The 15,907-nt window shown below is 38.9% G+C and overlaps 1 protein-coding gene across 3 annotated transcripts in view; it reads left to right on the top strand.

Annotated features, from left to right (window-relative positions):
* NCAM2 (neural cell adhesion molecule 2) overlaps positions 1 to 15,907 on the top strand; it is a 299,824-nt gene that overhangs the window by 230,223 nt on the left and 53,694 nt on the right. For all 3 annotated transcript variants that reach the window (XM_063126744.1, XM_063126746.1, XM_063126745.1), the window contains 2 exons: positions 11,396 to 11,515; positions 13,688 to 13,809. In XM_063126744.1, the coding sequence (XP_062982814.1) occupies positions 11,396 to 11,515; positions 13,688 to 13,809 (242 nt within the window). The remainder of the gene's footprint in view (positions 1 to 11,395; positions 11,516 to 13,687; positions 13,810 to 15,907) is intronic.

Here is a 15,907-nt window from a genome sequence, read left to right as displayed (position 1 = left end):
CCAAGAAGGAATACTGGAGAGAAACTGTATAAGCATATTTCTCATTTGCTTGAAGTGTTTTAGATATTGGGAAATGAAGGAAGGTACTATAATTTATATTTAATTGATCAAATTCATGCCTTATTTTTTAAAAATGATGGGAGCTAGCTTCTTTGGCTTGACTTGTAATGGCTATGAGATTTCCCACTTGGAGGAGCTGATATTCTGAACATCCCATTTCTGTAATCATTTATTTCACTACACTAATCCAAACCATGTTTACCTGGTGGTAAATCCATTTAAATTGATTTAATTCTGGATAAGGGCCTGGCTTTTGTAATGGTTTCTGTTGCATTTATAATACATTGCAAAAAACAAAAAATCAATCCTGGTAATTTTAGCGCATAGTAAAAGCTTAAGTGAAGTCACTGAGTTTTACTGTGCTGTCCTTAAGCAAGATGTTCCTGCTGTCTGACACACACATTGCAATTTGAACAGAGAAACCCTCAATACACGTCATACATTTATAGTATATGATTTTATGTTTATGTTTCAAACTAATTTTAGGAATGCTCTAAATTTTATTTTCTACTTTGATATCTGATCATTGTATTTTAGGGGGGGAAAGAGGCAAAGGGGAGACATGATAGAGGTGTACAAAATTATGCATGGTATGGAGAATGTGGATACAGCAACATTTTTCTCCCTTTCTCAAAATACTAGAACCCGGGGTCATCCCATGAAGCTGATTGGTGGGAGATCAAGGACAAATAAAAGGAAGTACTTCTTCACACAGCACATACTTAAATTATGGAATTCACAACCACAGGATGTAGTGATGGCCACCAATTTTGAATAGGTTTAAAAGGGGGTTGGGTAAATTCCTGGAGGCGAAGGCTATAAATGGCTACTAGCCCTGATGGTTGTGTGCTATCTCCAGTATTCGAGGCAATAAGCCTGTGTGCACCAGTTGCTGGGGAACATGGGTGAGAGGGTGCTGTTGTACCATGTCCTGCTTGTTCATCCCTGGCTGATGGCTGGTTGGCCACTGTGTGAGCAGAGTGCTGGACTAGATGGAACTTTGGTCTGATCGAATTTTTCTTCATTATTAGTCTATATTAATTTTGGCCTGTATAAAAAGCAGCATAGTCACTAGATTTAACTGCCCCATGTGATTCCTTTTCACAGAAATGTTTTCCTTTTCAAAGCATCCAGAAATTATCAGACACTATTCCTATTCAATTTCCAGAATATAGCCATGCTAGTCTATCTCAGCAGAAATGACAGAGTATTGTGGCACCTTGAAGACTAAAAAATGTATTACGGCATAAGCTTTTGTGGACTATAGCCCACTTCATCAGATGCATGGCGTTTCAGGTTTATATACAGTACATGTGGCAGTGAGAGAAATGATAGCAGTGTGGTCAGAAGCAAATTAAATGCAGAAGGTGAAAGTCATATTATTAACAGTGGTCACTCACAGTGTAGTTGTTGCTGGTAAGACAGAGACTGTGGCACTAAATAAACCAATTAACATATATAGTGTTGTTGTTGTTTCAAATATATATATATTATCCTTTTTTAGCATTGGATTTCCTTCTAATATCCCTATTATTATTATGTAAACCAGAAGCTCTCTGTAATACACCATGCATATCCGGTACCCGACCAGCCGGGATGTCTTGGGTTGGAAAACGGCCATTGTGGGTGGGGAGGAGGAGAAACAATGATATTTTCCTGTAGGATCTGCATGTGGGATTTCCCCTAGGCTGGTGGGGGTAGGGTGCCGAAGCCGAGGCTTGGTACTCTCCTGTGGTGTGGTAGGATGTGTGGGAATCTACTATATTAGAATAAGGGTGGTGAGCACTCTGGCACCTATTGGTGATTGGCATATCCAGAGGACCTGCTTCTAGGGGGCTATGCAGCTCCCATGTCATCGTATGGTATGCCTTTGGAGACCCTCCTGCCTCATCTACTCGGAGCCTTTGTGCCACCAGGCAGGCTGATACAAGGATTTCATAGGACCAAAAAGCTGACTTCAAAGTATACTTTGAAGTCAGTGCCGTTTACAAGCCTGCATGAACTAGTGATATTATTTACGCCTCAGAGACAACTTGGGAGTCAAATTTCTTGGAGACAGGAGGGAACGCCTAGTCCCCCGTCTTTTTTGCTATGTTTTGTTGTTTATTCGTTCAGTCGTTTCCGACTCTTCGTGACTTCATGGACCAGCCCACGCCAGAGCTTTCTGTCGGCTGTCGCCACCCCCAGCTTCCCCAAGGTCAAGTCTGTCACCTCCAGAATATCATCCATCCATCTTGCCCTTGGTCAGCCCCTCTTCCTTTTGCCTTCCACTTTCCCTAGCATCAGCCTCTTCTCCAGGGTATCCTGTCTTCTCATTATGTGGCCAAAGTACTTCAGTTTTGCCTTTAATACCATTCCCTCAAGTGAGCAGTCTGGCTTTATTTCCTGGAGTATTTATTATTTATTTATTTATTTATTTATTTATTACATTTTTATACCGCCCAATAGCCGAAGCTCTTGAAGCCGAGTATGGACTGGTTTGATCTTCTTGCAGTCCAAGGCACTCTCAGAATTTTCCTCCAACACCACAGTTCAAAAGCATCTATCTTCCTTCGCTCAGCTTTCCTTATGGTCCAGCTCTCACAGCCATAGGTTACTACGGGGAATACCGTTGCTTTAACTATGCGGACCTTTGTTGTCAGTGTGGTGTCTCTGCTCTTAACTATTTTATCAAGATTTGTCATTGCTCTCCTCCCAAGAAGTAAACGTCTTCTGATTTCCTAGCTACAGTCAGCGTCTGCAGTAATCTTTGCGCCCAGAAATACAAAGTCTGTCACTGCCTCCACGTTTTCTTCCTCTATTTGCCAGTTATCAATCAAGCTGGTTGCCATAATCTTGGTTTTTTTGAGGTTTAACTGCAACCCAGCTTTTGCACTTTCTTCTTTCACCTTTGTCATAAGGCTCCTCAGCTCCTCCTCGCTTTCAGCCATCAAAGTGGTGTCATCTGCATATCTGAGATTGTTAATGTTTCTTCCTGCGATTTTAACTCCAGCCTTGGATTCGTCAAGCCCAGCACGTCGCATGATGTGTTCTGCATACAAGTTGAATAGATAAGGTGAGAGTATACAACCCTGCCGTACTCCTTTCCCAATCTTAAACCAGTCCGTTGTTCCGTGGTCTGTTCTTACCGTTGCTACTTGTTCGTTATACAGATTCCTCAGGAGGCGTACAAGATGACTTTGTATCCCCATACCACCAAGAACTTGCCACAGTTTGTTATGATCCACATAGTCAAAGGCTTTAGAATAGTCAATAAAACAGAAATAGATGTTTTTCTGGAACTCCCTGGCTTTCTCCATTATCCAGAGGATATTGGCAATTTGGTCTCTAGTTCCTCTGCCTTTTCTAAACCCAGCTTGTACATCTGGCAATTCTCGCTCCATGAATTGCTGGAGTCTACCTTGCAGGATCTTGAGCATTACCTTGCTGGCATGTGAAATAAGTGCCACTGTCTGATAGTTGGAACATTCTTTAGTGTTTCCATTTTTGGTATGGGGATATAAGTTGATTTTTTCCAGTCTGATGGCCATTCTTGTGTTTTCCAAATTTGCTGGCATATGGCATGCATCACCTTGACAGCATCATCTTGCAATATTTTAAACAGTTCAGCTGGGATACTGTCGTCTCCTGCTGCCTTGTTATTAGCAATGCTTCTTAAGGCCCATTCAACCTGGATGTCTGGCTCTAACTCACTGACCACACCGTCTGAGCTATCCCCGATATTATTATCCTTCCTATACAGATCTTCCATATATTCTTGCCACCTTTTCTTGATCTCTTCTGTTTCTGTTAGGTCCTTGCCAATTTTGGTCCTATTGGAAATCCTTATATCTGGGGCATAAAAAAATTTTTTTTAAAAAAAATGTATAAAGTTTTTTAAAAATCTGTATAAAATTCTTTTCCCACTTATGAAGACCTTGTGGGTTGAAACGCTTTTGGGATGTATATTTGTTTGTGGACCATTCTGTTCAAATTTTAAGTGTATATATTTGTTTTATTATTAAATATATTTTCTATGGACACATGTTTTTTATTTTAACAGGCATAGTTACACCAGAATTTAACATACTGTTTCTAATCAGTTTCCTTAAACCTATTTTGCTTTCAGGTTTTGTTTTGGTTTAAGATAACACCTTTTTTATCAGAGTTTTAATGATTTGGAGTCAAGTAACCAAATTAAATCAGACAGCGAAACAACTAATGAACAACAGCCATCTAGGAAACACCCTAGAAAATGGCAGTATTTTAATATTTCTCCCCCAACGCACGCTTCACAAGTTTTCAACTGCAAACAGATATTTTTTGTGACATTCTGGGGCACCCCCAGGTACCTCAGGATGGTGATTTAGTTTCAGGGGCCCGACCTGATTGTTAAGGCTTTTAAAGGATTTTCATACAGTACTTGTTCTTTAACCTGTAAGATGTGTCACATTATACCTTTGAACTTAAATAATTAACTCCAGTTTAAAATATACACCTCATTAGTCAAATCCATCCATGATAGCATTCCTGCTTTTTCAAATACACTGCCTACCTATATGCAACAAATTCCTAATTTTGTTATCAATGTCAGTTTATAGTTATGAAATCATCACTTTTAAATTCAATAGTATTCATAAAAATTAAAATATTATCTAACAAAAGGTAAGCAATGATTCAGTGCCTCAGAGCAATTGAATAATAATACAGATTGAAACCTGCAGCTGTTTGTGGTTTGCAGCAAAAGCAGCCACCTTGAGAACAGCTGTAAGTCAAGTAAACAATGAACTGCTTAATTATTGAAGACAACAGATTGATGAGGTATGAGAAGACACAGTAGTACCTCCTTCCTCATTTTTCCTTCTAGTGGGAGCATGAAGTAAGCTTAGTTACATTAAACTTAGTGTGACTTCTGTGTAAATACACACAGGATCAGTCGTATTGGGAAAATGAAAATGTGAAAGGGACATGGGCCACCACCACGTTGATGAGGAAGATATGAAGAGAGCCTGTAACCATGTGCAGCTGAATACAGTTGCAGTGCTTTGTTCAATCAGGATCTAATCGCACAGGGCTTCCGATCACATGGAGTATTGTAAGCATGCTTACAGCCTCTCTTCAGTTCTTTCTCATGTACATGGGAAGGCTGGGGCCAGTATATGTGTCCCCATATGCCCTTCACAGTTTCAATGTACTAATGCCTGAATAGGGATTAAGTCCTTCTCATAGACATACCCACATTTTTGGTCTTGATAAGGCAAGGTTCTTTATTAAAAAAATAAATGTCTGAACGTTATCAGGTCTTTTATATTAGAACCATGAACTGATGTATACTATACTTTATATGACAAGGACAGAACACTTCAAGAGACTCTTTTGACACATCTACACCAAGCAGGATATAACACTGTGGAAGTAGCCTGAGAGCAGTATATGGCAAGTGTCATGGGCCCCAGGCGTTGTCAGTACACTTCAATGTTGCTATAAAGCAGTAGTGTGGCTCCTGCCTTAGAGAGCAAATGTGGGTCTTAAGTGAGGAATAGTATCTTCTCTGCTACTGTGCATCATATAACACTGGCAATTCTATTTAACACACCTAAAAAAGTAAAGGTAAACAATAAACAATTTAAGCAGTTTTAGAAACTGAAAAAATAAGCTAAATAATTTTATATTATTTGTAACTGTGTTCCAGCAAGTGACATTAATACAGAGTTAAAGTGTCTTTCAAAAGGTATAATGGTTATTTTGAATGTTATTCCCCATACAGGTGAGAGACAACTTTTCTTTTCTTTATTTTTTTTTGTGAAGGGCTAGGTTCCTTCATGAATAATCTCACAGGGCTGCATGTCAGGAGTGAGCAAGGCTCAAGCCGGGGCCACTCATACAATGCATTGGATCTCCTCCAATAGCAGGGAAGATACTCCTTCACACTATTTCAACAAAGAGATCCACTTCTGGAGATCCACACTCAGGCCTTAGCTAGACCTAAGGTTTATCCTGGGATCATCCCAGGGTCATCCCTGTTCATGTAAATGACGATCCCAGGCAGGGACGATCCCAGGATAAACCTTAGGTCTAGCTAAGGTCTCAGTCCTCTCCTCAGGAATATTTCACCTCCCACTGAGGGGTTATAACAGTCCTTTGTACTATACCTTTCTAACCTCCATTTTGGTACATTCAATAAACAAACAAAAAACTGTTGGTTTAACATGTTGTGTTAAGGTCATGCCATGTTTACTGAAGCACCAAAATGCCAGGAAATGATGGATGTTAAAAAGGCCACACGCTTAACAGAAGCAGTATGTAGGCAATATGGTATCCTATGCTGTGGTTACTTCTAGCTTCCCCATTTCCTTGGAGCTGGATGGCTGTCAGTGGTGGACCTTAGTCCCAGGCTCACCCTTTAAATCTCAGTTTAGCCTTTCCCTAAGATTTAGGGGATTTTTTAAACATATTTTTATATTATATTGTAACTGTGTGGTTCTAGGGTTTGACTTGATTTATTACAATATGGGAGCATTAAATGGAATCTGTGACATTGAAGTGCTTTAAAGAATGAGTAGTATCAGAAATAAAATGCATATCCCTAAAAGAACTAGAAAAATGACGAAATTAATAATGTGATTTCTAATGGTTATCTGGCAGCAACATTCACTGATTCATTGTAATGAATAATCTCATTTTCTACACCCAGAGGCAAAATTTCCGAGAACAGATGTAAAATTTTAAACTTTATGCTGGTTGCATATCTATTTATATAACATGCATTTAATTATAACTGCAATGTCTAGTACTTTTTTGGAGCTGGTCCTTCACATGATAATTATAAGGTTTTCTTTTTTACTGGAAGGATGAAAGCTACAGAAGAAAATAAAAGAAGAAGCAGAATGCATTTTTAAAATCTCATTAATAAAAATCCTACATAGTGTTTAGTTTCAGAATGAAAAATGTGGTTTTGTATACTATATTTCTTGTAAAATTAAATGTGTAGAAATTAAGTCAGTATATTTAACTGGCTTGAAATACTTCCATTGAACGATGGGAAGAAGACACAAAATGTGCATTGAAATACAATTGCTATAAAGAACATTAAGTCAATATCTGTTGCCATTACATGACTACAGTGAGCTCCATCAGATGGAGGGAAATCACGCTTCCCTACCATCACTTATCTGCCCATGCATTTGTCCCTCATTACTTCCTCTTTTGGAAGAGGAAATAAACTATGTGCACGTGGCCCATTCAATTGGCCGTTCTGATCGCGCTGCTTTTCCTGCACACAGCAGGAGATAGCACCAACTTCTGTCTTAATCTTAAATTGGATTTACTGGGGTGTTTTTTTGTAATGCAAAGAAGGCAAGACGGGGCAGGAGGCGCCCTGGAGGTAGACAACGACATGAGAGGGACCCGTGAAAATCTGTGAGTGCCCAGTAATGAGTGTGAAATAAACACTTGTCTGATGGAGCTCAACATTTTTAACAATAATGTGAATCCAGGAACTATGAATAGTAACATTTCAGAGAGGCTCCTGATCCCTCATCCCATAGCATGGGATGGACAACAGTTTGGGGTGTTTTTTTAATCACTTCTTATTGGCTTATTTTGGCTTTCATATCTCTCTGGCAAAATAGTTACATTTCTGCCTCAGTTCTTTGAACATTCTTATGTTGAGAACTGCCTTTTAGTGAGGGGAGGAAATGTCTTGTATGTTTAAAACAGATATTGTCTGTTTTTGTTTATATTTTATGCTTTTTATGGTTTTAAATTTTGTATATTTGTTTTTAATGTTCACTGTTTTAAACTTTTGTAAACCGCCCAGAGAGCTTCGGCTATGGGGCGGTATATAAATGATGATGATGATGATGATGATGATGATAATAATAATAATAATAATGGTTTTAATAATAATTTATGGTTTTACTCTCGGATGTGCATTCATTACAGCCACCATTTTGCAGCTTGACTAGAGGATGGGTCTGGTAAGGCAGAGTTAAAAATGGGTTTACTGCAGCAGAGACTCTAACACAGCGGTTCTCAACCTGTGGGTTGGGACCCCTTTGGGGGTCGAATGACCCTTTCACAGGGGTCGCCTAAGACCATCGGAAAACACATATTTCCGATGGTCTTAGGAAACTGTATTGACTGAACTATGTCATGTATCATCTTTTGTATTATTAAAGCTATTGATATGTATTATTTTCATTAGCAAACCATCCCATGACAATGGATCATGTAAAGAAGAACGAAAATAATTTTATGGTTGGGGGTCACCACAACATGAGGAACTGTATTAAAGGGTCGTGGCATTAGGAAGGTTGAGAACCACTGCTCTAACAGGACCATGCGAAATCTACACTTGATTTCCGTCCATTTGATGTTTCCTATGGAGGTGGCTGTTTCTATTGCTTAAGTGGAGCTGGAAAGGTTTTCTTCTTCTCTGAATGGTAGCATACGAGTCATGTTTTCTCTTACTTTTCTGAGCTCAAGGAAATGGTATAAGTGTTGGCTTTATTATTAGAAAGCTGTTATTCCAAAGAAACTTATTTATTTACAACATCTGTTTACAACTCCATATCTAGACAGATTTCAGAGCAGTGAACAGTAAAAGATACATGGAGTTTCAGAAATGGTTTTTCAGTGCAGGATCATGTGGATGTAACACTAAATTTAATAACTGGTGGTTACTATGCATATTGGCATTAAGACTAAAGTTTATCCTCTTCATACCCTCCTTTCCTACATCATCTCCCCCTCCCTAGCTTATTTTTCTCCCATTTCCCCAATGCTTTTCTAGGAGTAAATGTGTTATTGTTGTTTTGCACTTTGTCTTTTAAAATGGTAGCAGTTGAGGATTGGAAGTGAACAGTAAGAGTAGCATAAAAAAGATGCCTAATTCAAAGAGGAACTGGTTGGACATTCATTTGAGTAGCTACTGAAGTTTTTTGTTGGTGTTGCCTTCTCTTCCCACCTTTGTGGTTCTCCCTAAAACAGAGGTGGGCAATTATGGCTAGGGCTGATGGGAGTTTGAGTCCAACATCAGGAGGGCCACAGATTCTCCACCCTTTCTTTAAAAGAAGCTTGCCTGTACTATTCTGAAAGGATCAGAATTGTGCATTCTTACAAAATTGAATTTTTAGATTGCATCATCCCAAGTTTTAAATGCCATTGCTTAGTTTCAGGATGTCTTAGTAGTTTTAGGGAAAAGAAGGGATGGCAGGCTAATAAAGCTCCCAATCCCACCCACCCCCACCCCCGGTATCTTCCTGAATTTTAAAGTTGATTTAAAAGAAAGCAAAATATAATGCTTCCTTTATGTTAGCACTTATGTATTACCTTTTAGCAGCATTCAAACTGAAATATATTTTATTGTGAAAGGCAAATTGGCATTTAGCTGTTTGTGACATTTATAACCAGATGTTTAATTCACCCTTTATGAATTGAGTTGCTATTTGGCTATTGCACAGATGTAATTGGGTCAGTGAGACAGTTCCTGCATAAAAATCAATTCAATGTAGTATCTTTAAAGAAAAATGGTGTGGGAGAGAGTGTTTTAGAACCAACAATAGAGAAAATTAATATTTGCATTTCATTTTTTTAATACTTAAGTAATTCCATTTTTGCTTATGGCACTAAGCAAATAATATTTTTGCATGTTCTCAAGTTCCTTAAGCGCTGAGAAATTCCAGGGGTAGTGCTATTGGAGAATGTGAGAGCACTGGACGCCTGTGGTGTTTTTGTAATATTTAATATATATTTTTAAAGTATATAAGTAAGTAAATCAGAAGTGGAGAGAATAAAAATTTTCTGGTTCTTCCAGGCAGCACTATTGTACATGAGATCTCCAGGGAAAGGCACCTTGAGTCCCAATGTTCTTCTAGCCTTCAACTCACAGCTCTTGATTTTAGCTTCCCCTTCTCTCTCCCCCATCTTTGTGTAACACAGTGGTTAAAGGGTTGGATTGGGACTGGAGAGACCAGGGGTCTCCTCCTCACTCAACCATGAGACTCAATGGATGACTTCGGACCAGTCACTGACTCTCAACCTAACCTATCTTGTAGACTTTGAGAGCAGCCTATGTCCCCTAGACAGCATTTGGGGGCATAGGATTATTCAGTTTCAGGGATTTGGGGTTGGAACCAAGTCTCCAACCTTGGGACCCAGAAATCGCTCCCCCAATCCCTCCCTCTCTCCACCGGCTACAACTCCATGCTCAGAAACGGAGTGTGGAAATGGGGAAAAGGGTGTGGTCCTGGGGCAGGGAGGGGAGAAAGTTCCTTCCCCATTTTTCAGCATCTATGTGTATACAAATCTAAAAGCACACAGCGCTTTTACGTATTGCTATTTTTTTATTACTAAACTACAGAGAACATTGGTTTTACTATTCTAGCAACATTCTTGCACAAACAAAATACAATGCATTATATCCAATAACTCCATCCACTGATGGGACCATTTCCATCAGTAGAAGGAGTAGAATTTCCCTCCCTCCTGCAGCCCCTATGTACCCTTAAAATCTACTCTTGGTGGTAAAGGAACCCTCTAGACTAGATGTCTGGAGGATTGCAGGGAACCACAGGGAGGAGAAGAGGGAAAGTTTCCATTGTGAGTGCTAGTCCATTCAACTGACATTGAATTTCACCGAAATTCACTTGTTGTTGAAGGCCTCAATTCTATAGCTACTTACTTAAGGATAATTTGTGGCACCCCAGCTGTTGAACGAGCTCCCCAGAGAGGTCCGCCTGGCACCTACACTGTATTCTTTTCATCGCCAGCTGAAGACCTTTTTATTTTCTCAGTATTTTAACACCTAATTTAACTTAAATTTAAAATTTTGCTGTTTTAATTCTGTATTTTAATCCTATATCAATTTCCGCTGTGTGGTTTTATCCTGGTTGTGCTTTTTATATTGTATTTTGTATTTGGGTTTTTAGATTGTTGGTTGTTTTATCATGTTCCTCATGGTTTTAATTTTTGTGAACCGCCCAGAGAGCTTCGGCTATTGGGTGGTATAAAAATGTAATAAATAAATAAATATATCCCCAAGCAGGCCACAAAATAAAATTATGATAAAATATAATAAAACAAATCAATAAAGCAAATATCTGTCAAGGCAAGCAGATGTGTTTTAAGTTGTTGGTGGAAACACGCCACAGTAGGACCCCTCCTGATCTCAATAGAGAGATCATTCCACAGAGGGGGTGCCACAGTGGAAAAGGCTCTCAGCTCAATGTCCAAGTGAATCTCAGTAGGCCATGATATGGTAAGCATGGCCTCGTCCTCAGAATGTAAGGTCTGGGGCAACCTATACTATATTGTCAGTTATTGTTTTTAAACAAGGTTTTCTGTTTCTTTTTAGCAATGGTTGTTCTCAGCAATCTGGAACCAAACACGACATATGAAATTAAGGTTGCTGCTGTAAATGGAAAAGGGCAAGGAGAATACAGCAAAATAGAGATATTTCAGACTTTACCAGTTCGTAAGTAATCATGGCTTTTTAAATATGTTTTAAATTATTCGTACTTGTTGAAAAATCAATTCAGTTTGGTTTTTGTTTCCTCCTATTCTTTGTCATGCCAGTAGCCTTCAAATATAAGAAACAAGGCCTAGCATAGCTCAGGGACACCTCTGAGTCTCCTTGCATTATTGGTCATAGTCCTCCAGCACAAAGAAGGTCCTTGATGACATTGACACCGGGGGGGGGGGGGAAGGGGGCTGCACTGCTCTGAAGGGCTTTATTCTAGATTCTGTAATCTAAGCAGAGTTTTGAAAGCCAAAACATTTTGAGAATAGATTCTTAGACTTATGTGCTTCAAATATTAAACCTTAAAAGTTTAAGAAAAGGTTCCCAGTCTTGAGATACAAATATCTTACCTTGACAGTTAGTTTGACAGGAGTAAGTCATGTCAACTACACATATTGGAATTTCCCAATAACTCCAAAGGATGCTCATTTTAGTGCATTTTACCTCACCCTGGAGTTATAAAGAGTAAAATTATAGGACAATAGATTTTAGAAAGAAGTGGCTATGTTTTGTCAATGAACATTTTCCTCCCACAAACCATGTACACTTCTTATACACCCTATGTAGAGCTACAACTGTAATCAGCTCCGAATAGCCTATTTGTGTTGTCAAGAGGCACATGTGCTGATGGACTGCACACATTACAGATGTTGCACTGCGAGCCCATCATCCCTGTAAACATATGATCTATTTTCCCCAAGCCAGGACCAATTGTGAAGACAGGATTCCTGGTTCCTTCAGAAGGCATCCCCACTTTATCTCCTATAACATTTGTTGAGAATCCCAGGTTATTTATTGTGTTCTAGGTCTTACTTCACACCCCTTATTAATGTAGTTTCTCAATATTAACATGAAATATAACTTTAAGATCCTGAATTAGGAAAAATAAACTGGTTAATTTCTTCTAGCATAGAACAACTTGAGAAATGTTATGGGTGTTTTCTTAAAAAAAAGCTATCATAATGATATTACCGTATTTCTTCAATTCTAAGACACACCTTTTCCCCCATATAAACATCTTTAAAAACGGGGTGCATCTTAGAATCGCAGGTGCGTTTATTATTTCTTAGAATCAAAACTTTTTTTCTGTTGTTGGTACTGAAATTAGTGTGCGTCTTACAATCGATGGCGTCTCAGAATCGAAGAAATACGGTATTAGAGATGGAAGTTAAACTTGAAAATAGGTGGCTTGTAAGTCAAATCTGCTGTTTATTAAGTGTAGGTGTACTGAGCTTGGATGGCTATGCAACAAACTTCATTATTCAGAGTTTGTTGGATAGCCATTACAGTTCTCAGCAAGGTGTATTTTAAAATTTAGTATTACTATTTGTTAACATTTGTTACTGTTCCTTTAAATAAATAATTCATAAATATAAACAACAACAATGTTACTGTCACTTTAAGAAGCTGGCTACCCAAAATGTTTCCCTATCAAATTTGCTTATTATTTATTTATTTAAAACATTTATATCCCGCCCTATATCATTAACATCTCAGAACGGCGTACAGATAAAAGCATAAAGTATAAAACAATAAATATGCACAGTTAAAAACAAATTAAACCAAGAACCAAGTTAAAACAATATATAATTTAAAAGCAATAAAAGCAGTTAAAACAATTAAAACAATGTGCCATCTTAGTGGATTTAACCATCAAAGGCTTTGTTAAAAAGCCATGTTTTTACTTGGCGTTAAAATAAAATCAGTGATGGCGCCAGTCGGGCCTCCAAGGGGAGGGTATTCCACAGTCTCACCCTTGTTAACTCACAGACTGCTTCAGAGGGCTTTGCTTGCAGTTTTCTCTCTGCTTAGACTTCACTGCATTCAGGTACTTCTCCAGCTTTTCCTAGGACTCCATCTTCAGTCTTCAACCTGGTCCAGTAACTGTTATTGCCCCCCACTGTTACTCCAGCCCCAGCTTTTTCCTGAAAGCTCTCTTTGGAGTCTAGCACTCCAAAATCCATAATTGGATTTCAATTATATCTATTTCAAAGTAAATTGTATTAAGACCAGCATCCAGAAAGTAGTGCATAATTTTGCTATTTTGATTGAAATCAGCTCCCATTTGTAGAACTGCTGTACATAAATCATAGAATTGTTGCACATCTCTTCTCATCTTGCATTTAGGTGAACCAAGTCCCCCATCTATTCATGGACAGCCAGGGAGCGGGAAAAGCTTTAAACTTAGCATAACGAAACAAGATGATGGAGGAGCACCTATTTTGGAATATATCGTAAAATACAGAAGTGTAAGTATTTTATTGATTACATTGATGCCTTTGTTATGTATTTTCCCCCCAGTTTGAACTTATAGAAAGGATTGTGGAAAATCACATGAAAACTTGTTCAACAATAATTTGTTGGTGTTTAAGGTGTCAGGAGGTTGTTTGTTATATTTTCTGCAACAAACTAAGGCCTTAGCTAGACCTAAGGTTTATCCCGAGATCATCCCGGGGTCATCTCTGCCTGCTCCCAGGATCCCCTGTGTGTCATTTACATGAACAGGGATGACCCCGGGATGATCCCGGGATAAACCTTAGGTCTAGCTAAGGCCTAAGACACACACCCCTAGAATAAGTATCTACAAATGCAGAATTCAGACTTCCTGTTCGGGTGTGATATTACAGCAGTTACTGGTGTGGTAAAGGGATGCTTAACATTTCTGTGCTAGCCTTCCCCATATCTCCTCCAGATATGCTGGACTGCAACTCCCATAATTCCATGACTAAATATTGACAACTCATATATTTGGAGGGGGCCTTGTAGGCCATCTGGTTCAGTTACCTGCTTCATGCAGTTATGTTACTGTATTCATATTTAAGAGGTAATGATTTCATTTTACAGCTTACCTGAATTGCTGTTGGAAGTTTGCTTGGTGTTCTACATCTCTTACTTCCAATTCTATATTTGAAAATGTAATACTCAATAAATTACGAGATCTGTTTTCTCGTTAAAAGTCATTTCTATATTGAAATATTTATTTTCATTGTGAACAACAATAACTGACAACACTGACATTCCTACCTTCACTCTAATCTATTTATTCCTTAGCCTAAAGAGATAATTTGTCATAGTCAGATTTTTATTATATATTCTACATCTATAATTTCTATATAACAGCAACAGGAATGGGGAGCAAAGAAGAAAGCAGCATTGGAGTAGCTGCTCCTTCACTGGTTGATGCATAGTTCTCCCCTTATTAATTTTATTTATTTATTTTGCCATGATGTTTTTCCTAGGAGGCAGAGGATGAAATCTCCCATGTGCCTCCTGGGTGGTGAGAGAGGCCAGAGTTAGGGATGTCCATTGCTGGGAAATCCAACCCTTTTGGAACTATCAAAAGCAAGCTGAGCTGCATGGTTTCCTGGGTTCTGGGATGTTTTTGGTCTCATCTGTAATTTGCACAAGTAGAGATTTGTGCAAGTTTAGGCTGTAAATAGTATAAAGTTGCATAATTCGCAGCAATTATGGCTGTGTGATTTAAGCCACTTATGCAAATTTGCACAATTTATAGCCAAAATGTGTACAAATATTCTTTCATGCAAACCCCACCCCCCGAAAACCCCAAACCCAGCTGCCCTGACACATTGTGCGCTGAGCTGGGTCAGCAGGTAGAAGACAGAACACAGTCTAGGGGACCAAGTCAACAAAAGCTCATCAAACTCTGCTCTCCAGCTGGATTCCTCCAATTTCCCTTTGCCCGAATATGCCTACTTTAAACTCTGCAGACTCAGGGCAACTGACAGTTGGAGCCAAGTGTACTTTCTGGCAGGGAAGGGGGAAATAAACTCCCTGCAGCTGCTCTTCTACTGGCTGATAAACTTGTCTACCCCTTGTCCTGATGTTCTTCCTGCGAGCCAGAGGATACAGGCTCCCAGTGGCCTTAGGTCTCTGGCCAGTACCAGAGGACAGAAGTGCTAGAGTAATTGGAGCAATTCTCAGCTAATTACAAATGAATACTGCTGTAGAGTTCTGGCACAAATTTTGCAAGACTTTTTTTAAAGTATTAATTGGTGCTTTTAAATACTTTGCAACCTTGGAAAAAAATGAATGAGAACTTGTCCTCTTTCCTGCCCATTCACTCCCCCCTCCCACTGGTTTCCCCCCTCTACTGCCCATTCATTCAGTCCCATTCTCCTCTTTTTGTACTCATATAGTATTTTATTTTATTTATATATGTATTAAATTTACATTCCACCCTAGCTACCTCCTCTGTCCATGTAAAGCTGTGAAAACTGAGATAGTTTCATGGTGTAGGTGAGATTGAAGAATACTGCAGTTCTAGCGGGGCTGCATCTCTCAAGAGATCAGAAGGTGCAGCTTTGCTAGTTACATATTGGGGTTTTT

Source organism: Elgaria multicarinata, chromosome 5 (assembly GCF_023053635.1).
Source record: "Elgaria multicarinata webbii isolate HBS135686 ecotype San Diego chromosome 5, rElgMul1.1.pri, whole genome shotgun sequence".
In the NCBI taxonomy this organism is placed as follows: Eukaryota; Metazoa; Chordata; class Lepidosauria; order Squamata; family Anguidae; genus Elgaria; species Elgaria multicarinata.
This window is presented reverse-complemented; position numbering and strand designations above follow the sequence as displayed.